General features: G+C 42.4%; 1 protein-coding gene across 1 annotated transcript in view; it reads left to right on the top strand.

The window, feature by feature from the left end:
• LOC110948974 (protein unc-13 homolog A-like) overlaps positions 1-22,620 on the top strand; it is a 36,714-nt gene that overhangs the window by 5,571 nt on the left and 8,523 nt on the right. Inside the window, exons 4-31 of the mRNA XM_022190764.2 lie at positions 3,615-3,732; positions 3,888-4,011; positions 4,685-4,755; positions 4,978-5,032; positions 5,455-5,484; positions 6,941-7,154; positions 8,775-9,875; positions 10,025-10,127; positions 11,395-11,438; positions 12,018-12,096; positions 12,813-12,818; positions 12,917-12,991; positions 13,094-13,313; positions 14,013-14,240; positions 16,228-16,369; positions 17,099-17,268; positions 17,429-17,544; positions 18,023-18,186; positions 18,357-18,510; positions 18,811-18,879; positions 19,188-19,277; positions 19,646-19,780; positions 19,925-20,052; positions 20,738-20,823; positions 20,928-21,054; positions 21,151-21,247; positions 22,259-22,402; positions 22,518-22,595. Coding sequence (XP_022046456.2) covers positions 3,615-3,732; positions 3,888-4,011; positions 4,685-4,755; positions 4,978-5,032; positions 5,455-5,484; positions 6,941-7,154; positions 8,775-9,875; positions 10,025-10,127; positions 11,395-11,438; positions 12,018-12,096; positions 12,813-12,818; positions 12,917-12,991; positions 13,094-13,313; positions 14,013-14,240; positions 16,228-16,369; positions 17,099-17,268; positions 17,429-17,544; positions 18,023-18,186; positions 18,357-18,510; positions 18,811-18,879; positions 19,188-19,277; positions 19,646-19,780; positions 19,925-20,052; positions 20,738-20,823; positions 20,928-21,054; positions 21,151-21,247; positions 22,259-22,402; positions 22,518-22,595 — 4,168 coding nt within the window. The remainder of the gene's footprint in view (positions 1-3,614; positions 3,733-3,887; positions 4,012-4,684; positions 4,756-4,977; positions 5,033-5,454; positions 5,485-6,940; positions 7,155-8,774; positions 9,876-10,024; positions 10,128-11,394; positions 11,439-12,017; positions 12,097-12,812; positions 12,819-12,916; positions 12,992-13,093; positions 13,314-14,012; positions 14,241-16,227; positions 16,370-17,098; positions 17,269-17,428; positions 17,545-18,022; positions 18,187-18,356; positions 18,511-18,810; positions 18,880-19,187; positions 19,278-19,645; positions 19,781-19,924; positions 20,053-20,737; positions 20,824-20,927; positions 21,055-21,150; positions 21,248-22,258; positions 22,403-22,517; positions 22,596-22,620) is intronic.

Raw genomic sequence — 22,620 nt, 5'->3', positions numbered from 1 at the left:
CCTCTCCGCCTCCAACAACTACCTCATGCTCTTTTTCATCTGCTCTCCCTCGATACTTTCCATCCCTCTCATCCTCATTCTCAACCTTGGCTCCCTACCAAGCCCTTCTTTCCCCTCCTTTGCTGCTTCCTCTAAACCCAGCTCCTTGATCTTCATCTCTTAGCTCAGCTTCTTGTCCTCGTCTTCTCCCCATTTCACCCTTACTCCACCACACCTCATATTCATTCTGTTCACTCCCTCTTCTCTTTATTCTACTCTCTAGGCATCATCAGCAGTCTTTTTTTGTTTACTTTTAAAATTGTTTGTTTTTAAGAATGCGTTTCAATAAATTTTGAATGAAAGCTTGGTGCAATCAGTAAAATATTGCACAACACAGAGTATCTGGCGTTCAGAGAAGACCCAGCGTGGGATTGACATTGTAGCAGCATATGGGCAATAAATGGTGCGAATCATTTAGCATGTGGGATGCAGCAGGCAGGATTACTGCGGCGCCCTGTGCATCTGTATGATGTTCGGAGGCGTTGAGCATTGTACTGGGGTTGCATCAGTGAAGCTGTCTTATGTAATGTTTGGACTGCAGAGAGCGCCTCATGCCCTCCTTCAAACTGCCTTTAAATGACTGTGCCCCCTCAGTCACTGCCATGAATCAAACAGGCACTTTTCTTAAAAGGAGTCACCACTGAGATGGGAAATCCACTCCCTCTATTTCTTAATTAAAGTTCCCGCTTTGTCCCTCCAGGCATGCGATACAATCACCTCCTCCACTGCCTTCATCATGCTCTTCTTCTCCCTCCCCTTATTCATCCCTCACTCTCTTTCTCTTTTTTCTTTCTGTCCTGCTTCCTGCTGTCTTGTAAATGCTTAATGTTAGATTCTCTCAGGCCTGCTTCCATAGAGACGTGCCTTATTTGTCACAGTGAAGCGCACAAGTAATTACAGTGTATCTTGTGTGTTTAAAGGCCCGGTCACACCGCCCGAACTTTGCTGGAGTGTTCCTGGAGCGGTGAAAAAAATTCATCACCGCTCGTAACCGTTCACCACCGTTTAACAGAAGTTGACCCCCGTTAAAGCAACGCCGTATACGCTCGGCCACCGCTGATGTTTCTGGAGGGGCCCTCCTACCGCTCCGAAAGTTTTGAGCTGCACAAAATATTGCGAGCGGTGAGGAGGGGGCAATTTTCAGCCCCGGCAAAGTTCACCCCCGCTCCACCAACGCCCAGTCAAAGTTTGGCACCGCTAGACGCAAGTTCGTGGACGCTTGGGTCCGCTAGGCCAACGCAAAATCAAAATCTTGAACGCTGGACCACCGCTGCTTCGCCAGCGTTGCCCGGGCGGCGATTAAACGTTGCGCAAACTTCAGTGGGGCGGTTGTAAGCGTTTTACGAGCGGACACGGGGTTGCTGGAACGGTGTCAGGCGTTGAAGCAGCGATCCATGGCGGTGATGAACTTTGGTTTGGCGTTGGTCATCTATATCGAATTTGCTCAAAGTTACAGTAAAACTGTATCACCATGGATGATGCTGAGAGACTTGCTATGATTGGTGCACTAGTCCAGCAGCAGAATCAGAACCTCCTCAGATTGCAACAAGCTGTTGACAGAACGAGAAGAGAGAGAAGAAGGAGAGACAGAGTTGTGTGGGTCAGACAGTGGATACTGAGAAGGCCTGAACATGGACTGTATGACAAGCTGAGGAATGAGGATCCACGAGCCTTCCAGCACTTCATGAAGATGTCACCAGCCATGTTTGACGAATGATCCGTTCAGCTCCGTAGTCACAAGCGGTATGCTGCTAAACCAACTTTATACCCCCGCCGAGCCAACGCCCGCATGCGCAGAACGCCGCTATACCAATGCTCGCGTCACCGCGAAACCACCGCTGGCTACCGCTAAACCAACGCTAAACCAACGCTCGCTACTGCTAAACCGACGCTCACTACCGCTCGCTACCGCTAAACCAACGCTCGCTACCGCTCGCTACCGCTAATCCAACGCTCGCTACCGCTAATCCAACGCTCGCTACCGCTAATCCAACGCTCGCTACCGCTAAACCAACGCTCGCTACCGCTAAGCCAAGGCTCAAGCAATGCTCGCTACCGCTAAGCCAAGGCTCAAGCAATGCTCGCTACCGCTAAGCCAAGGCTCAAGCAATGCTCGCTACCGCTAAGCCAAGGCTCAAGCAATGCTCGCTACCGCTAAGCCAAGGCTCAAGCAATGCTCGCTACCGCTAAGCCAATGCTAAACCACCGCTCGCTACCGCTAAACCAACGCTAAACCACCGCTCGCTACCGCTAAACCAACGCTAAACCACCGCTCGCTACCGCTAAACCAACGCTAAACCACCGCTCGCTACCGCTAAACCAACGCTAAAGCAACGCTTGCTACCGCTAAACCAACGCTAAGCCAACGCCCGTGTTTTCGATTTTTTTCCCATTTTGTGCGCGGTGACGAGCGTTGTCGAAATTCGCCCCCCCCCCCCCCTCCCCCCCTACCGTTCAAGGAACGCTCTAGCAAAGTTCAGGCGGTGTGACCGGGCCTTAAGAGTGCTTGAGTGTGTTAAATGGGGGGAAAGTACTTTGATCCTTTACTTAAATAAACATATGAAATGTGAAGTTACTCCATTAGTCAGAGTCCTCCATTCAATATTCGGCTTAGCTAGAATTACAAAAGTACAATGTCAACATGTAGTGTCAAAATAAAAGTACACATTACTCAGAAAAAGATTAATACTGATGCAACAGTGTGTAAGTATCATGTATTTGATCAAAGTAGAGCTAATTCATAGTAAAGACCTATGTCATTTGGTCCAGTGGTCCAGTCTGCATGTCAGGCCTCCACCAAAGGACTGCATTATAAACTAGAAAAGCTCTCAGAGAGTGCAGTACTCCGCCAAGGCTGCTCAGTCATCGTATCATTTGAAATCTTTAAAAATAAAAAGTGGATCCAGACTATGAGCTGCATCACTGCCAAAGTCTAATTATTTGGTCCTTGTATCATTTCTGACATTCTCTGAAAATTTAATCGAAATCCGTTCTTGAGTAATATTGTTAACAGAGAGACAGACAGACAAACCAGTGCCGATCGTCACATAGAAATGGGGGCAGGGAAGACGAAGCATAACTTTACTGGAACAGTTTTCTTGAATTTTTTTTGTTTACAAGATGTTGAATAGTTTAACCTGTCTTACCTGGAGCAGTTATTTATGCTGCTGAGGACTCATAGATAGCTGAATTACACTGAAAAGACACAGGTTTTGTGGAAGGCATTTCAAGCCAAAATGTTTAGGAACCACTGGTTATATCTTTGATAGTGGTTTGTATTTTATCAACTTCACATATGTTCCTTTTTTCTGAAAAGTAGCTATTCAATAAAACTGTCTGATAAACTTAATAAAACAAAAGTGACAGAATATCTTTTGGAATATAGTGGAGTGAAAATGTAAAGTAACATCAAGTGGAAACGGTAAAGAAAATAACGAATACATCAGTTGATGAAAGTCTGGTATAACAGTAAATTACCTCAGTTACTTTCCTCACTGTATTTAAATATCTTTTTATCAATAACTTGTTTCCTTTCTTTTGATTTTGAACTTTTCTGCCTTTCTGACTGTTTGCAGTGAAATTAACCGCCTGGACCTTGGTCTGACAGTAGAGGTATGGAACAAAGGGTTAATCTGGGACACCATGGTCGGCACTGTATGGATTCCCCTCCGTAGCATCCGGCAGTCTAATGAGGTTTGCTTTTAGTAACCACCACTTGTAGTCTATCACTCTATACTGACTTGTACTTAAGGATCTTGCAGTACAAGCAGTGTTGGTGGTTGGAATTTCCTATATTATACTATGTTGCTATCGTTTGTATCAGCTGCAAAACATCTTTCCGTACACAGGAAGGTCCAGGGGAGTGGCTCACACTGGACTCTCAAGTCATCATGGCTGATAACGAGATCTGCGGCACCAAAGATCCCACTCTCCACCTGGTGCTGCTCGATACACGCTTCGAGCTGCCTCTAGGTGAGAGATCAATGCTCACGTCAGAATCAGAAGCTGTCGATAGGTGGGAGAAGATGAAAATATGAAACTATAGGAAATCATCAGTCCTGTAGGCAAGGGGAAAATAGAGCAAATAAATTATGTCTGTCAGTATATTTTCACAGCAAATGGTGATATATGAACACCAATAGTCTTTCACTGATTAATTAACCTGACCTACTTTTCAACGATGTGTTTGCCAGGTTGTGTGTGTGAATGTGTGTCAGAAAGAGGACTGTTTGTGTCCTTTCCTTCTCAGTGATCAAGCTGTGCTCCTCTCAGCATTGATTAAGTGTCATTTTCACACTGTTTCCTCTTCCTCAAGTCAATATTGTACACCTGACTCCTTAATTTGTGGACCTGACCTATTTCTAGGGTTTAGCTTTAGGGCTGCAAGTTAAAAGGCTAGTTTTCAATGTCACTGTATTCAGACTGGGCCAAAGTATCTGCAGTTCTGTGTTATTAAAACATTCAGAACTGGGACAAATATTGTTTAAAAATGTGATGTCTTTGCATACTTTGTCGTCGTTTGGGACATAGAACAAAGCTGTTCACAGGCAGACAGTTTTGTGAATAACTATTTTAGGTGCTTAGGTAGGTGGAGCTCCATTTTGGCTGTTTTATCACCTGAGTTTGTGTGGCTGGTTGTTTTCAGATATCCCTGAGGATGAGGCACGGTACTGGGCTAAAAAACTAGAGCAGCTCAACGCCATGAGGGACCAAGATGTAAGCTGTCACCCTGTTTGATTTAGTATCCCAACATATCCGTGTGTTGTAGGAACAAAGCAACTAATTGTGCAAATATAGTACACATTAGAAGATGAAATCTGGCAACATTTTCTCCACTGCCTATGCATAGGCATCAAATTTCAAATTTCTCTGTTAATTTCGAGCTAACTACTTTTGTCTGTGTGCATTTTTCATTTGCCCTCCTCCTTTTGGCTTCAGTATTCATACCAGGAGGAACAGGAACGTCCTCTCCGTGCACCAGGAACCCAGTGCTGTAAGTAACCGACCACTTTCTTGACAAACCAGCTTGTGCGGAACGTGACAGTTATGTGTTTAGCTGTTGAGATGTAATTAGGCTGCTTTAGGTCTGCATGTGCATTATGTGTGTAGCCACACATGGGTTGCTGTGCGTTAGAGGGTTAAAGGGTCCTGGATTGCTGCACTGTATGGGATCAATAGCGATATCCGATGTCCAGAGGCGAGCAGACTACTGGAACAGTCTGCAGAGATTGCTGAGCCAGCTGTCTGGAGCACCTGGGCAGACTTTGAGGCTCAGCGTTCACTCTGGGTGCAATTTCCATTCTCCAGCTCCGTCTGGGAACTTTGAAGTGTTCATGGTGTGAATGCATGTTAATGTTTGAATACCAACACCCAAGAATTCATAATCATTACTGACACCCTCATGTTTCACTGCAGGTAACTGGAGTCTATGGGGAGACCAGCAAAGTAAGTGCACAAACACCACATACTGTACATACACTCCAGTGTTTGAAGAGAGAACTCAATATTAGATTTGAAACTAAATGATGTATTTTTGGAGTGCTGACTTTGAGCTTCAGTTTTTAGTGTTTCCTTAGAACATTGTAAGACTGCTTGTCCTGTCATTGTCCTTCTACACGTCTCAAAAAAATGGAGGAAACTTCTTCTGTAGTGGTCACAACTTGAACAAAGTGACAGAAAGAACAGCAGCATCTAGTTTTAGAGGCAGTTTCACTTTGTACTTGTAGATAATGATCAGATTGCAGCATCTTTCAATAAGACTGTTTCTTTGACCGAGACTGAAAAACAGCAAGGTCTGTGCGTTATCCAGAACTGTTTCATTTCAAACCTACACTTTGCAGTACAGTGTCGCAATAATGAAATATTCTGCCACTGTACTAATACACCTAACTTAAACTGTCCACATTGCACACAATACACTTGTAGCTCATAAACTGTGTATGTATATATATATATATATATATATATATGTGTGTATATATATATATATATATATATACATATACATATATACACACACACACACACACACAGTGTATGGAATGCATTTCTTGATGCAAAAAGTCGCCTGTGTCCCTCTACATCCCTGCCCATCGCTTTCTCTCTTGTTGTGATTAGCAGATGGTCTTATGTAAGAGCCTGCCAGACTCACCCACACAACTGCAGCGATTCATCTCATCTCTGTTCACTGAGAGGATAAAAGAAAGAGCAGAGGGGTAATGATAGATCGGTGAGCTGATGAAGTGACTGAGGGAGAGTTAAACATATGGAGACATGGCTGAAGTGAGAAATCAAGTTCGATGCCTCTGATTAGTGTTTACATGTCCAGACAGATGAAGATGAAGCTGTAAGAGGTGCAGCAGCTGCCTTCGTCAGTGACTTTCAGAGTGCGAACGATTATGATGGATAGTGATGAATGATTAATTGATAGCTGGTTTCACTTTCGACTGCTTCAGCACTGTTAAAGTCTGCGATCACCTCCCTCTGGGATGTTGATCTTTGATCTATGGACACAGCAGGAGAGTAAAGCTTCTCCTCTCTGAACAGATTAGATTCATGTTCAGTTATGATGATGATGAGACAGAGAGGGAAAGCACTGATGATGTTCATCATGTGTTTCATGTATGAATGCACTTTGAATGACCCGTGTGGGTCTAACTGGGATTCGGCAGTGGAATGCTGCCAGCACATCTAGGTTATTTCTAATTACCATAGTACTTAAAGATTAGTTCACTGCTGATTAGAGCTTCTTATCTCTGTGCCACATGCCAATGTGTCGATTGAGATCATCCATTTCACAGGATTTTTTTCTTCTTTCTCTTTCCTTTGAGTTTTTATTTGGTGCTACTTCACTTTGTGTACAAACAGTGAAATGTTTTTTTCTTAATGTGCTTCTGTGTAGATGAAGACCCTGATAGTGCTGTGGATGACAGAGACAGCGACTATCGCAGTGAAACCAGTAACAGCATCCCACCTCCATACTACAGCACATCCCAGCCCAACGCCTCGGTCCACCAGTATCCCATTAGCCACCAGCACCGTAGCTCCAGAAGTTTCTCGTACCCACGATCTGACAACAGCCACGACCTCGACTACCACCATCAGAGAACTGTCAGGTTAGTACCTAGTTTGGTGTAATTAGGACCAACACTAATGCTTATGGCCATTAGCAATTTATTTCTTTGTTGTTTTCTATGCCTTCATTTCTGTTAGGTTGTAAAATTGCTCATTACACTTTCCCAGAGCCCCAGGTGCCTTCAAAAGGGCCTCTGGTGTCTCCCAACAATAGTTTAATTGAGTTCATAGTGATTCTAATCTTAAACCCCAGCAGCAAGTTCTCACATTTAAGCTGGAACGTGTGAGCCTTTGGCATTTTTGCTTGATAAATGACTTGATGTGTGATTGTTCTAAAAGAACAAAATAATATATATTTTTTCCAGATTGAAACTTTAATGTTTAAAATGTTTTGCATGGCTTTATAAATACACTAAGGCTATTATACATAAATAATCAGCTGATTCGGAGGGTGTCAGGTGGGGGGCAATGATAGATTTTTCACAGAATGACCCTTAGGTTAGTACTAGACCTTGTATGCCACATTAATTGTGAGATTTCAGCTTACCTACAAGCCTTTTTCCACAGCAGATATTTTGACCTTCCATACCAGGAAAAGCACAGGTGTAACTGAAAAAAAAATTGGTTCTGTTTTATTCAAGTGTTCCAGTAATCCATGACAGTGCGATCGTGAGGTAACATGAACAATATCTTGGAACCAAAGCTGCTCAAACAAATTCAGCACTGTAACAAGTAAAAACTGCTAAAAGGGCCTATTACAGAATGAATACAGTTAAAGAAGTTCCGCCATACTATTTGTAGCCCTTCATTAGACCATTCAGACCAAATGCTATTTTTCTTTCAGAGTTGTTTACAATACTGTTACATTTTTGAGAATTCATTGAAGTATTTCTCACATACTGGGAATGAAAATATGCATCCATCCTGCTTTTGCTCAATGAATTATTCATCTGGCAATCTAATGGTCAGTACTATAAGATTAGCTGCTTGTGTGAGTGTATTGGACAGGGCAACCTCCTCATACCCCCGCCCATTCTTCTTCATCTCCTCCTCTCAGCTTGCTACACTCCCTCCCTCTCTGCACAGTCTCTACTTCTATTTTGTCTCTTGGCTCACCACTCCCTTCCTGTCTGTGCTATTTCCCTCTCCCCCATCCATCCCCCTCTTCTCTGTGCTTCTATTCTGTTTTTAATAACTCCGTTCATGAAGAAGCATGAATACCTTTTCCCTGTTTGTTGCGTTTCTAGATGCTTGTCCTTTTTCTTTTGTCAGCGTTCTAGAGGCCACTCACCTTTCTGTTCTGCTCTATTTCTCGCTACTTGTCTGTTAGTCTTGTATTCCCGGGGCTCTCCATTGATTAGCCATCAGCATTATTCCTGGCCGCCTTCAAGACATGTAGAAAAGGTGTTTAGTGGAGCTGTCCAATAGAATACAAAGTGTACAGGCCATTACGGGTTATATAGTGCTCTGTAAGCGTTTTTCAGATTGTAGTTCACAAAGGTAAACAATTTACTGTACACATGTGTATATTTTCATTCATGTACGCACAACAATAAAGCGTTTCCATGTTCATTATATAATTGCAACTCTCTTTATTACCTTTTTACTCTCCTGGGCATGTAGCCGCCTTGTATTGTAACTCTCTCCTCTCCTTCTTCCAGCCCCACTGGGAGCTACGCATCATCTGCAGAGCTCAGCCGATGCAGCAGTCAGCTTAGTGAGGAAGACTATGGCGGTGACTACGGAGAGAGGGACCCTTACGACGAGAACGACTCCTACCACTCCTGCCATTCCTCAGTTAGCTACAGCAAAGGTTCTCCAGACTGGGACCCCGATGAGACCCAGGGGGCGTACAGCGATGAGGGCGACTACAGCAAAGATGGAGGAGAAGAGGCTGCTCTGTACGAGGAGGACGATGGAGGATTGTATGAGGGAGAAGAGGAAGGCCTCTATGAGGATGAGGAGATGATGTATGATGATGAGGATCTGTACAATTTGGATGGGACCCTCAGTGAGGACATGGAGCCTCCATTCACTCCCACTCCTACATCAACTGCCCCCCCAGCGCTCGATGCATCCGGCTCTAGACCTCCTCTAGAGAAACAACCGTCCCTGCACCAACAGCAGCCTCCCAGTCAGCCCTCTAACCAAACATCTAACCAGGCTCATCCTCCAGGCATGGCACCTACAGCACAGCCCCTTTCTGGTCAACATGCAGCCCAACCACCTAAACAACCCCAGCCCCAAACACAACCTCAGCCCCAGCCAGCCCCATCCGCCACTTCTTTCTTCTCAATGGCCAAACCTCTAACAGCTGCAGTTACAGGCTTGGCTTCTACTTTCCTGTCTTCTGTTCCCACTGCCCAGCCTGCCCAGTCTCATCCCCCAGCCTCGGCTGTACCGCCGCAACACCAATTTGCTACAGCCAACTCTGTCCCTCCATCCCACCCAGCCACCTTGGCTAACTCGGCCACCCAGCCTCCTTCCACTGCCATGGGCCCATCCTCTCAGCAGACACCATCCTCCACATCACCTCAATCCCAACTCAGTGATCCTACCGCCACACAGTCAGCTGCTCTTGAGGATCAGGCTCCCCAGTTGGAGGAAGAGCCGTGGCTAGAAGAGGAAAGGATGCTGGAGGACGAGGCCAGGACGCCCCCGGATCTGCATGAGGAGAAGATTCCCGTGGAGCAGAAAGAGGAGCATTTTGAAGAGAGCAGACCGCTGACGCCAGTAGAGGAAATGGAGATGCCACCCGAGAGGTAGGAGTGAAGGTTGAAAGGGAATTCGATCGATGCACTGAATCAACAGCAAAAATAGACAGAAAAAGAATCAATAAGTCACAATTGCTGGAAGTGTGTCAGCTGAAAACATTTTTCATAGAAAATCAAAATACGTTTTTTTCTTTTAGTCCTCCAGTTGTAGAGGAACCCAAAGAGCCAGTCGACCCAGCAGTCAGAGCCAAAGAGAACTGGCTCAGGCTCTATAACAAGGTCTTGGAGCAGCTTCGGGAGGTAAGTGCACCAATTAATCCCAGTCCCAGTTATGGTTCAAGCCCCACCCGTACTTTAATTTCCAGTCCAGTCCTCCCAGCAGTCCAGTCAAGTCCCAGAGCTGTAGGCCTGATTCAGCTCCACCCTGTAATCTAAAAGATGTACCTGAGTTCAAGAGACTCTAAAATTGTCTACCAAGTCTTTGAAATATGTATGTGTTGTGCATTATTTATGTGCAGAGGCCGGGTACATACAGTAACTTTCTGAGTTCTATTTTGATCGTGGTTTTTTTTTTTTTTTTGCACGACATCAGAAAACAGGCTTAATGTGTTTCATATTCTATAATTGATATCTTTTGGTAGAATAAAAATACTTGACAGACGGCAAACGTTTTATTTGAGTTTGGGTGCAGCACCACACCACTGCTTGATAAAACTGCTTGATTTAGTTGACACATTTAGTTTTGCTTGGCCAATTTTCACTTGCATATTTTATTTACATATTATGTTGCTATTCATTACCTTTGAATTCAGTTGTGCAAAGAATTAATCACTTGCTTCGATGTTTATGTTGATGTGTGTGGCGTTGCGTTTTTGTACATTTGGCTTCTTTTCCCCGTCTTTATTTTTTGTTTGTTTGTGCCGACCCACTTTGTTTTCTTTCCAGTTTCATGTCATTGCCATAGTGACACTCACATGCACTTTGCTCGGCCATCATTGGAGCATGCTTACAGGTAGGTACAACCTGAATGGTTGCTTGAGAGAAAGAAGGAGATGCGTCTGGTTGAAATCCTCACTGTCTATATACAGGCACCTTCACTTCCTTCATTCATCTTCACAACAATTTGATCTTTTGTGTTGTATCTTACAAGAGCTGTCCTACAGTCTGGTTCTCCAGAAACATATTTGAATTTAAATTTCAAGCTTTTTATTATATATATTTTTTTACATGGTTACATAACCTATTTTTGTATTCTCCTGTGAAATTAATAAGTCTAACATTGAGTAACTGCTTTTTTGGTTAATAATTGTACTTACTTATGGGTTATATGTATTATAATTTCCCTGGCTGTATTTACATATTAACCCACTTCTAACCACTGATACAAATACACACACGTGGGATATGACTTTAGATGTTAAGAGTCTAATAAAACAGTTTCATAATCACAAATCTTTCATTCAGTGATGCAGCCTCATTCATACGGTATATAAAGGCTAGAAAAGTCTGCAGGGATAAACATAAGATGTTTTTTTTCTTCTTTTGACTTTCCTTCTTTTTCTCTTAGGCTCGAGGAGAGACCTCCAGCTCGCTGTGGTTTGGTAAAGGAGGGTGAGTTTCCATCAGTATTTTATTTTCTCTTACATGAAAAACCCTTCTTATCAGTCAGTGTATTAGATATGTTATTGCAATATCTCCTGAAATTAAATTAAAATTATCCTTAGCTCACTGGGGAAATCTGCCACCACTGCTTAGGATTGAAAATGCTCTGCTTTAGTCTGGGAATCCTCTGTTCTATTTCATTCTGGTCCACAGCCTCATTCAGCTTGTGGCATTTAGCCAGTGAGCATTGAACAGCACTGGGCTGCCCTGACTTAGCTAGCAGGTCATTTGTAGATGAGGCAGACCTCAGAGTGGAACTGAGGCTGCATACTGAAGGACTGCTAAGTTAGCCAAACAAAAACCTGGCAATTACACCGGGTGTGTAATTGCTTCAATTTGAAGCGAGGCAGCTGAAGTAATTGAAGTCCTTGAGAAGTCCTTCACTGGCTAAGAAGTAGGAACAACTAAGATAAATATATTGGCCCTCAAGGAGCAAAGCATGATTTTATTGTAAGGTATTTTGGTGATAGAAGTGTTTACTCAAGAGTGTGTAAAAACTGTGTAATGATTCATGCTTTTCTCATTCAGAATGGGAGGTGCACTCTACAGTATTGACAGCATGCCTGACCTTCGCAAGAGAAAAGCCATTCCTCTTGTCAGAGATCTGGTGAGAAACAACATGAATGCACACGTAAAATACTCCAATTTTGTGGTGTGCCCTGGAATCGTTTTTGTGGAGACATTATAGTCTCCCTGCTATCATCTGTCCCCTCTATCTATCATCTCTTTTTCTTCCTCTGTTGTAGCTACGTACGGTAGTTTTTTTACACTCTGATGTCTACACATGGTTTCACTTCTTCATATTTGACTTCCCAGCATTCCATTTTTTGTTATCAAAACTGAATATACTCTGAAAGGCTGTCTTTGTTGAATTCTGACTGTTGCTCCTCCAACAGGTTTGCTTGTATAACTATGATCTTAATGTAATTATAGTAATTTATCAGTGTAGCTACACTGTTCTGTTCTGGAGGTTGGGACATATCTGTGAGATTTATTATCATATTTATTTATTCGTAGTATCATTAGTATGCATGCACAGACACAGTTTTGTATCCATGACTTCAGAGGGCATTACATTCATTCATAAACTCACACTGTTCAAACTTCTCCAATAAGGAAAAAATGTTCCCAAAATGTGTCTGAAAACAGATTTAAGTCCCTACAACTGAATTATTGCAACTGGACCACACATACACACAAGCCATAAAGACTTGTACAGCTCAATGTTTGAATTTCCTAAAATAAGTTCTTTCTGGGTTTTTTTTGCACTTCTGCCTCCCTTAACTCTCCATCCTCTCTTTCTTCATTGCCTGGACTCATTAGGCGATGGTGAGTATTTATTTATCCCTACAAGAAATCAAATGTTACTCCATACTGAAGTTCACATGGAAACGTATGCAATTTTCTGTTTGTCGCTTCGTTTTTAGTCTCTGGTGCAAAACTCCCGCAAGGCTGGAATCACCTCGGCGATGGCTTCCACCACTCTGGGCAACGAGGAGCTGGTGGGTTTTATCCTCACTGCTCTTTTTCTGTTTTCAATATCTTCAAACATTTAATCACTGCTGGAATCCAACTTTTTTTAATTTTCTCCCTGGCACTTACAGAAAAGTCACGTTTATAAAAAGACCCTGCAGGCTCTGATCTACCCCATCTCCTCTACTACTCCACACAACTTTGAGGTGTGGACAGCCACCACCCCCACCTACTGCTACGAGTGCGAGGGATTGCTTTGGGGTATTGCACGCCAAGGCATGCGCTGCTCTGAGTGTGGCGTCAAATGCCACGACAAGTGCCAGGATCTCCTCAATGCTGACTGTCTGCAGAGTAAGATCACGCACATTTTTTCACTCATGCACATTAGCCTACACTGTTAAACATCTACCTTTACATAGACACACATACACCTGGCCATCAACACAGATTGAAAACTATTTTGGCTCCTCCTATGTATCCTTCTGCCAGACTGACATCCCATTATTCTTGTCCTCTATCCACTCTCACATTCTCCTCCCTCTTCCTTTCCAATTTATCTCCTGAGTAATGTGCTGTCATACCCCTGCCTCTTTTTTTTCTCTCTGTCTTCTTCCCATAGCCTCTGCATCCATACTGTTTTGTGTAATTCTGCTCCACAAGGGGTGACTTATTCAATCCCTATACTTTCAGAGTCTGCTGGTACAATGCATAATTCATCTGTCTTCTGTGTGCAGAGAGTCGTCTACGATCTTGATGCCAAAAACGTGTTGATCTTAAACACTCACTCGGCAAACTGCTTTCCCCTTACAAGATCAGTGGTTAAGTGGATACAGTTTCTGTCATTGAATTTGGAGGTTTAGGGTTTGGTCCCTGGCCAAGGAATGTCTTTCAGAATTGATCGGATGCTATCTGCCTCGGCACTCAGCTTTAAATAGATGTATTGCAGGGAAATGGGAGATAAGCTGGTTGGCCTGTGGGCCATGTTGCCTTCCATATACATACACTAACTATTCTTTGTGCATTCCTCATTTCATCTTTTTTTCTTATCAGGAGCTGCAGAGAAGAGCTCCAAGCATGGAGCGGAGGACCGGACCCAGAACATCATCATGGTCCTGAAAGACCGCATGAAGATCAGAGAGCGGAATAAGCCAGAGATCTTTGAGCTAATCCAGGAAGTATTTGCTCTCGACAAAACAACACATGGAACGCAAATGAAACAAATCAAGCAGAGCGTGCTTGATGGGACATCTAAATGGTCAGCGAAGATCAGCATCACAGGTGAAATAAAGTGTTTGTTTTTGTTATCTGAATTGAGCATGAAAAGATAGTCACATGCCAACCCACATGCAGACTTAATAGTACACAGAGGCCAGAGTGGGATTTCGTATTTTTGGTTAAATAAATGACACTGACATGCTGTCCATAATTTATGTTTTGGATATAGATGTCATGATACCCTGCAATAGTGCTGTTGTTTTGTTATTTCTGACTGAAAAATTATACAGATTTGATACTCGGTGACATTCAGAAAGTAGTGAGAATCCTTCACTTTTGTAACATTTTGTTGTAATGCAGCCTTAAACTGAAATTCCCATCAGGACAAAGCAAAAATATAATGTTAGACATTGTTGCAAATGTGTTCATGGAAAAAATAGACATATCATAATGACATGCCATATTCCACAGAAGTTAGGGCACCTCTGTTGCAATATTTACTCACTTTAATGTCAATTGATTCAAAATCGTATGTCCTCTCAATAATTGTGTTAAACTAACAGCTTAGATTACTGTTTTAAAAATACACTCTCCCTCGTAGAAACTCAATCACAGCAAGTCAGAACACCTTCCATTACTGAGATTAAAATCTTTTTTCAAAACTTCACATGTCCACTTTTATTTTTGATGAGACTCGATCCTGCTCTGCATGGAACATACCAGTGTTGCATGGATTTCTGGGAGAGAGATGCTGTTTTTCAGAGACCTTTTCCCCGTCACTCTTTTTGAATACCTACAGGGTGTACTATAGGGTTTCGATCAGGTGACTTAGTTGCACAGGTCATAGTTTTCAGATTCTTCTTCTTTATAAACCTGTGTGATTTTTGACTGTGCTTTGGATCATTACTATGCTGGAATATTCCTATTCTGCCAAGCTTCTCCGAACTGGGAGTCATCTTGTCAGCCAGTATTTTGGTATATCTAGCAGTGTGTCCCCAACACCTTTTGCACTGAAAAGGCCCCATATTATTACTCTTCCACCTGACTGTTGAAACAAAGTTTGGAACAACTTTCCAACAGCTGGCTATGTGGCCAAACCGAGCAATCAGGGGAAAAGGACAAAATAGGTGGCCAAGAAAACTGATGGTCACTCTGGCTGAGCTCTGCAGATCATGTATAAAGATAGGAGGACCTTCAGAAGGACAGCCATCCTCATCTTAAGGAGTCTCACACTGTGAGACAAGATTGTGTGTTTTTATTAAAACTAAGACTGAACTGTTTTGCCTCAGTTCTAAACATTATGTCTGGAAAAAAAGCATGGCAGTGGCACCATCATGCTGTGGGGGTGTTTTTCAGGAGCAGGGACAGGGAGACTGGTCAGCATTGGAAAACTGAATTGAGGAAAGTACATCAATTTCCTTAATGAAAACCTGCTCTAGAATGCTCAGAACCTCAGACTAAGCTGAAGGTAAACCTTTCAACAGGACAGTGACCATCAACACGCAGCCAAGACATCACTGGAGTGACTTAGGGACAACTTTGTGAATGTCCTTGAGTGGCCCAGCCAGATCCCTGACTTTACCCTAATCGAACATCTCTGGAGAAACCTGAAAGTGGCTGTCAGCCAACTGTGCCCATCCAAGTTGACAGACTTTGAGAGGATTTGCAGAGATGAAGGACAGAATATCCCCAAATCAAGGTGTCATACTCAAGAAGACTTGAGGCAAACCACTGCCAAAGTACTGATTAAAAGGTCTGAAAACAATGTGATATTTCAGAAATAAATTGCATTAAAATTTGCAAAAATACTATCAGTTCCTGCTTTGTCACAGTGGGGTGTTGAGTGTAGACTGATAAGGGAGAAAACCAATTGAAGCTATTTTAGAATTCGTGTGCAACATAACAAAATGTGAAAAAGGAAAGGGGTCTGAATAATTTTTAAATGCGTGGTTATTTAATTATATAAAGTAATCTTGACTGTACCTATACAGTAAGGCCAGCTGTCAAGGTCTTTGTTTAAACTTCTCTCTGTTTCTCATCTTGTCTGCAGTGGTGTGTGCTCAGGGCCTTCAGGCTAAAGACAAAACAGGCTCCAGTGACCCTTATGTAACTGTTCAAGTTGGGAAGACCAAGAAGAGGACCAAAACCATCTACGGCAACCTCAACCCTGTCTGGGAAGAGAACTTCCACTTGTGAGTACACTTGTGTAACAGTTTCAAATTCCGAAATGTGATTTTATGTCACTATAAAGAAAGCGGTCTAATTTTGGGGCTATACCTCATAAAACTTTCATTCTAACCTCTGAACCCTAAAACCTCCCGGTTGGTTTGAAACTCACTTTATCCTTAACAATGCTGCAAAAATTGCACAATTTATTAGAACCAGAAAGTGTGAAAACAGAAACAATCGATTTTAACTTTCAAGTGGTCCTTACAATAAATGTCTATCATGTGCCACGTCACTGGAAAACTTTACAAAATTAAAGCGTAGAATCATGATATTTCATAAAAATCACTTTGTATGTCTAATTGAAAAGTGTGCTACTTGATGCATCCTTGAAGCTACTACTGATACACTACGACCTGCAGTCACATGCTAAAAATTCAAGGACCTTTTGCCTGAATTGGTTTGAACTGCAAGCTATGTTTACATAGAGCAAGTAGGAGATGAGTGTAGAGTACAGTAGCTGTACTATGTAGGCTCACCACTTTTTCTCCAGCGTTGGTACCACTTGTGGGCACTTGGAAAAAAAACAAGCCTACAATGACATAAAAATGTGACAGAGAAAAAAAGTAAAATATTAATGACCACTAGAAAGCCATGCAGTGCTTAGAGTGAGTTTTCCCTTGTTTCCTCCACCGTTTGTTCTTCTGCATTATCATTCTTAATTTCTGGTATTTCCCAATAATTTCGGTCTCCAGTGAATGCCACAACTCATCTGACCGCATCAAGGTTCGTGTTTGGGACGAGGATGATGACATCAAGTCTCGAGTGAAACAGAGGTTCAAACGCGAGAGCGACGACTTCCTGGGTCAAACCATCATCGAAGTCCGCACTCTGAGCGGAGAGATGGACGTTTGGTACAATTTGGGTGAGTTCTGAAAAAAGGCAAGATGGATGACAGAAACAATAAGTTTAACAGCACAAGGAACAGATGATTAAAGTGTTTGTCTGCTGTAAAAATAAAAAGACAAGAAAGAACAGATTTTCAACAACTAAAGAAATATGAACATCTCACTTTTGCGTGACAGACAAAAGAACAGATAAGTCTGCTGTTTCTGGAGCCATCCGGATGCACATAAGTGTGGAGATCAAAGGAGAGGAGACGGTGGCTCCTTACCACGTCCAGTACACCTGTCTGCATGAGGTCAGTCTGACTGGACATCTGGTGGAAATGTCTGTCGTTATTTGCACTCATGTTTTAAATAAAACATTGAACGTACAAGAACAACCTACTATCCTGATTAATTTTGTCCCAGTCAGTTTAATTCAGGGTTTCACATTAACATAATCAGTCACTATGGAAAATACCTTGGATAATGTATTCTTTGTTGAAAATTATGACCGTTATGACGGTTCAACAGTTGTATTCATTTATAATTAACTGGAACTATTGTGTCATTTTTACCAGTATTGGTGGGCATGGATGGACTTCAGTGTAGCATAAAAGACACAAAGTCTGATGGAATATTTCCCAGTTTTATGTACAGTCCTGATGCATATGTAAAATTATGTATATGGCATTTTTGTCTGGATGATTCCATACATGTCGCATTACTGCTAGTAAATATAATACTGAAACCTTCAGACAAAACTGTATTTCCCTGTCCTTTGTCTGTGTTCAGCATCTATTCCAGTACACTACCGAGGAGCAAAATAGTGGTGTAGTAAAGATTCCTGATGCCAAAGGAGACGACGCCTGGAAGGTGTACTTTGAGGAGACGGCTCAGGAGATTGTGGATGAGTTTGCCATGAGATACGGAGTAGAGTCCATCTACCAGGCCATGACGTCAGTACCTCAACCATTACACTAATTGTTAAATTTAGATCTTTTGGATTCAGACAGATAGAATTGCTTATTATATACCAGCAGTTAAATGACTGTGTATTTTATTTACTCATCAGTACTGGTTGCATGATGTACCAAGTGGTTTTTTCTTTGCTTCTTCCGCTCTACAGCCACTTTGCCTGCTTGTCATCTAAATACATGTGCCCAGGAGTGCCAGCTGTGATGAGCACCCTACTGGCCAACATCAATGCTTACTACGCCCACACCACCCAGTCCTCCAACAATGTTTCTGCCTCGGACAGATTTGCCGCATCAAACTTTGGTGTGAGTCACCGAGAAACGCTTTGTAATATTTTGCCCCTTTTCCTGGCTTGTAACTATGGCTGGAAAATGCTCTACTTCAGAAGATAAAACTGTTGTTCAAAACTCCTTAGAAATGCCGAGCTCTTCACTCCTTCAAGGTTGTAGCTGAAAGTCAGTTAATGTGTCCCTTCCTACTTTGCCAAGCTTCCAATCAGCTGAGCCTTGTCCGATCCACCTTGTGTTTACATAGTCAAATGATAATCTGTCAGATGTGTTGCGTTTCTGAGTGGTTTGTTCTGTTTTTGTGTCTCTTCTCCGTAGAAGGAGAGGTTTGTCAAACTACTGGATCAGCTGCACAACTCCCTGAGGATTGACTTGTCCATGTATCGGGTACGTACTGCTTCTCTCTATTCTAAAAAATGCTTCTAAATGAAATACTGCTTGCATAGTCTTATGAATGATTTTAATTATCCGTCACTTGCTGGTCACATCTGTTAGTCCTATTTTTGTGTGTACATTTCGGGGCACTTGCCATCTGTTTTGGGTATGTGATAAAAATGATCTTACTTTTAAGTGAGGATCACTCCTAATCTTTATTATCTTTATCTCACTAATGGAGAAGAATGCTTGCCTTCAAGTTAGATTGACCATTTTGAGCTGTTTCTTATAATTTTCTGTCTTTGTGAATGTGCTTTTAGAATAACTTCCCTGCCAGCAGTCCAGAAAGGCTTCAAGACCTCAAGTCTACTGTTGACCTGCTGACTAGTATCACCTTCTTTAGAATGAAGGTAAGAATAAATGTCTGATGGCTGCTTCTTTTCATCTTCTAAACATGGTACAAATTTGCAGTACATTCTGGAAGGTGGCCCGAGGCACTAATTGAGAATCAGCTTAACATTACCCTATCCAAACTGAAACTATTAGCATTAGCATGTGTGTGTGTGTGTGTGTGTGTGTGTGTGTGTGTGTGTGTGTACGTGCGGGTGTTTGTGTGAGGATGTTGATGAACGTTGTTGCATTTTTTTGAAGTCAATGAGTTTGTGGTTAAATTCCCAGTGAAATAACCTCCTGGTAAGACTGTCAGTGTGTGTCTGACAGATACTTGGTCCAGAGTTGTTTTCAATTCAGCCATATGCTTTGTAACACTTGTGTTCAGGTCCAGGAGCTGCAGAGTCCCCCCAGGGCGAGTCAGGTGGTGAAGGATTGTGTTAAAGCCTGCCTCAACTCCACCTACGAGTACATTTTCAACAACTGCCATGACCTCTACAACAGGGAATATCAGACAGATCCTGTAAGTTTGTTTGTAATAAATGTCTACCAGTGCATTATTCTTACACTTTAGTACCTCCACTGTGCTCTCAATGTACTACAACAAAGACATTTTTGATTGATGTAGCTGTGAAGAAATAAATCCACAACATATTTTCCTTTCCAGTCAAAAGCTGTCCCTCCGGATGAGCAGGGTCCCAGCATCAAAAACCTGGACTTCTGGTCGAAACTCATCACCCTCATCGTCTCCATCATAGAGGAGGACAAAAACTCATACACTCCTTGCCTTAACCAGTGAGTGTGTGCTCCTAACATTGGCCTAATTCCTCAAATGTATCATGCAGAGGCAATATTTGAAATGTCAAGGCAAGTTTAGTAGAGACTTTTTGAGGTAATAAATGTATAGGATTTTCTTTTTTTAAAGTAAGGGAATAAAATTTGAGGAGCAGAGAGTCAGAGTAAAAAGCAAACAAACAGGCTAACCAGTCAAACAAACAGCCTTTGTTTATTTTTAGAGGTGTGTCCTGTCAGTTTTTATCCTTATGGTGTGTGCGTACATATGTATGTTTGTATGTATACGAAACATCCACCTGCACAGCGGTAACAGCAGTGTTTTTCTGTATTATATTTCAATAATCACAGTAAACCCTTTATAGCGGCATATAAACACCAAAAGTTGCTGTACAACAACATTGCTGGTGGGTGGGATGTGTTCAAATTTAAAGCATATAATTTAATATCTATGATAATAGATTAAAATGCACCCATTGGCTTTGCTTTGGAAAGCAATGAGCAAAATAGTATCTTGCAAATGTTACATTTTCTTTGGTGCTTTTCTTCCTGTGGCAGCTGAAAACATAAAGTAGAAGCACTGCTGCAGTTACTTAAAAATGAGCCTGGGTTATCTTGTTAAATAATACAGTACCATTACTGGATATAGAGCTAGATTTAAACCCAAGTACTGGAATATCTCTTCTAGGTTTCCCCAGGAACTCAATGTGGGCAAGATCAGCGCTGAGGTCATGTGGAACATGTTTGCACAAGATATGAAATATGCCATGGAGGGTAAGTATTTTGTGTGCGAATTTTATTGAGATGGAGTGTTTTATCAAAACAGAGGGAGTGTAGTGTGGGACTTTCCTCATTTGTTCCTTCTCTTTGATATTCAGAGCATGAGAAGAACCGCCTGTGCAAAAGTGCAGATTATATGAATTTGCACTTCAAGGTTAAGTGGCTCTATAATGAGTACTGCAAGGAGCTGGTCACTTTCCAGAAGCATGTACCTGAATATCCAGCGTGAGTATTGTCTGTACAGCTACACACCCTTCCTGATACATTTACATGTATGGTACAGAGTTTTATGTTTACCCCTTCTCGTTCTTTACTGTGCAGGTGGTTTGAGCCATTTGTCGTCATGTGGTTGGATGAGAATGAGGAAGTGTCCAGAGATTTTCTCCATGGAGCCTTAGAGAGGGACAAAAAAGATGGGGTAACTGTTTTCATCTGCAAAACTATTATTGTATCTTCGGGTGTTGTAACAAGAGAATCTACACCTGTTGCTTCCTTTGCCTCTCTAAGCCCTGTAAAAAAGCAGACATTAAAACCTACATTACTGCACCCAAACGCTTCTAGTTTTGAGAAGTGCAGTTTCAGCTTTTGAAGGAGAAGTTCATCATTTTGATGACTACAAAAGTGAGGAGAAACAGAAGCAGGCAGTTGTGTGAGAGTGAAATTTTACAACAATTCAACAATCAAATTTTGCTGAGACTGCAGTGGAATACATTATGAAAGCTTAAAAGCAATCTACCTGTAGCATCCCCCCCAAAAAATGTATTCATGCATTTCTCATGCAAATTCAAGATGTTCACATCATCTCTCCGACTCAGCACATTCCAGGCTGAGGAGAGCAGATTGAAGGCCTCAAGGCAATCAATAATGAGTCAATACCAACGGCAAGTGGGGAAAAACCTTCACTGCGGAACAGAGCAGATGCTACAGTCGATGTACACACACGCAGCATCTCACACTCCCGGTCTCTCTCACTCCTACATATCCACACACACCGAGGAGGTCGATACAACGCAGCTGAAGATTCTCCCAGCTCATATGTCAGCGATCCTTTGGGTCCAATTACTGTCGCCTGAGGCTGCTTCTGCTTTCCTGTGTCAGCAAAACAGCAGTCCCCAGGCTCAGTCACATACCGCAACACTATTCACTTCTGGGCTAATGGCCAGGCTGTTAATGAGCGCTCTGTTCCCCATCATAACCCTCTCATCGCCTCCATCGTCATGATCCAAACACTTTCAGAGGAATCATTTAGTTTCATCGCCCCTGATGTGTCTCAGCACTGTGAACTTTTCCCATAGGTGGCCCTTAAGGGAATCAAAGCTCCTTACTTTCAGTATGAGTCATGTTCAGGTCACTGTGCTGTATCCTCAGTACCATGAAACACCTTCTTATACGTTTCCCTCTGGTCTCCGTCTTTCTTCTCGTTCTCCAGTTCCAGGTCACGTCAGAGCACGCCTTGTTCTCCTGCTCAGTGGTGGATGTGTTCTCTCAGCTCAACCAGAGCTTTGAAATCATTCGCAAACTCGAGTGTCCCGACCCTCAGATTGTTGGCAACTACATGAAGAGATTCGCCAAGGTGACTTTCATGTCCTCATTCTCTTCCAGAATGTGTTTACGTTAGCAGTCACTCGAAATAATGTGCTTCTTGCTGTAATTCTGTATGTTCCATAATTTATGTGTCTTTCTCTTAGACCATCGGAAATGTTCTGCTGTCTTACGCTGACATTATAGCAAAGGACTTCCCAAATCACGTCAAGAAAGAGAAAGTGGTAAGTGTTTGCGATTTCAGTGTAG

This window comes from Acanthochromis polyacanthus, chromosome 9 (genome assembly GCF_021347895.1).
Source record: "Acanthochromis polyacanthus isolate Apoly-LR-REF ecotype Palm Island chromosome 9, KAUST_Apoly_ChrSc, whole genome shotgun sequence".
In the NCBI taxonomy this organism is placed as follows: domain Eukaryota; kingdom Metazoa; phylum Chordata; class Actinopteri; family Pomacentridae; genus Acanthochromis; species Acanthochromis polyacanthus.
This window is presented reverse-complemented; position numbering and strand designations above follow the sequence as displayed.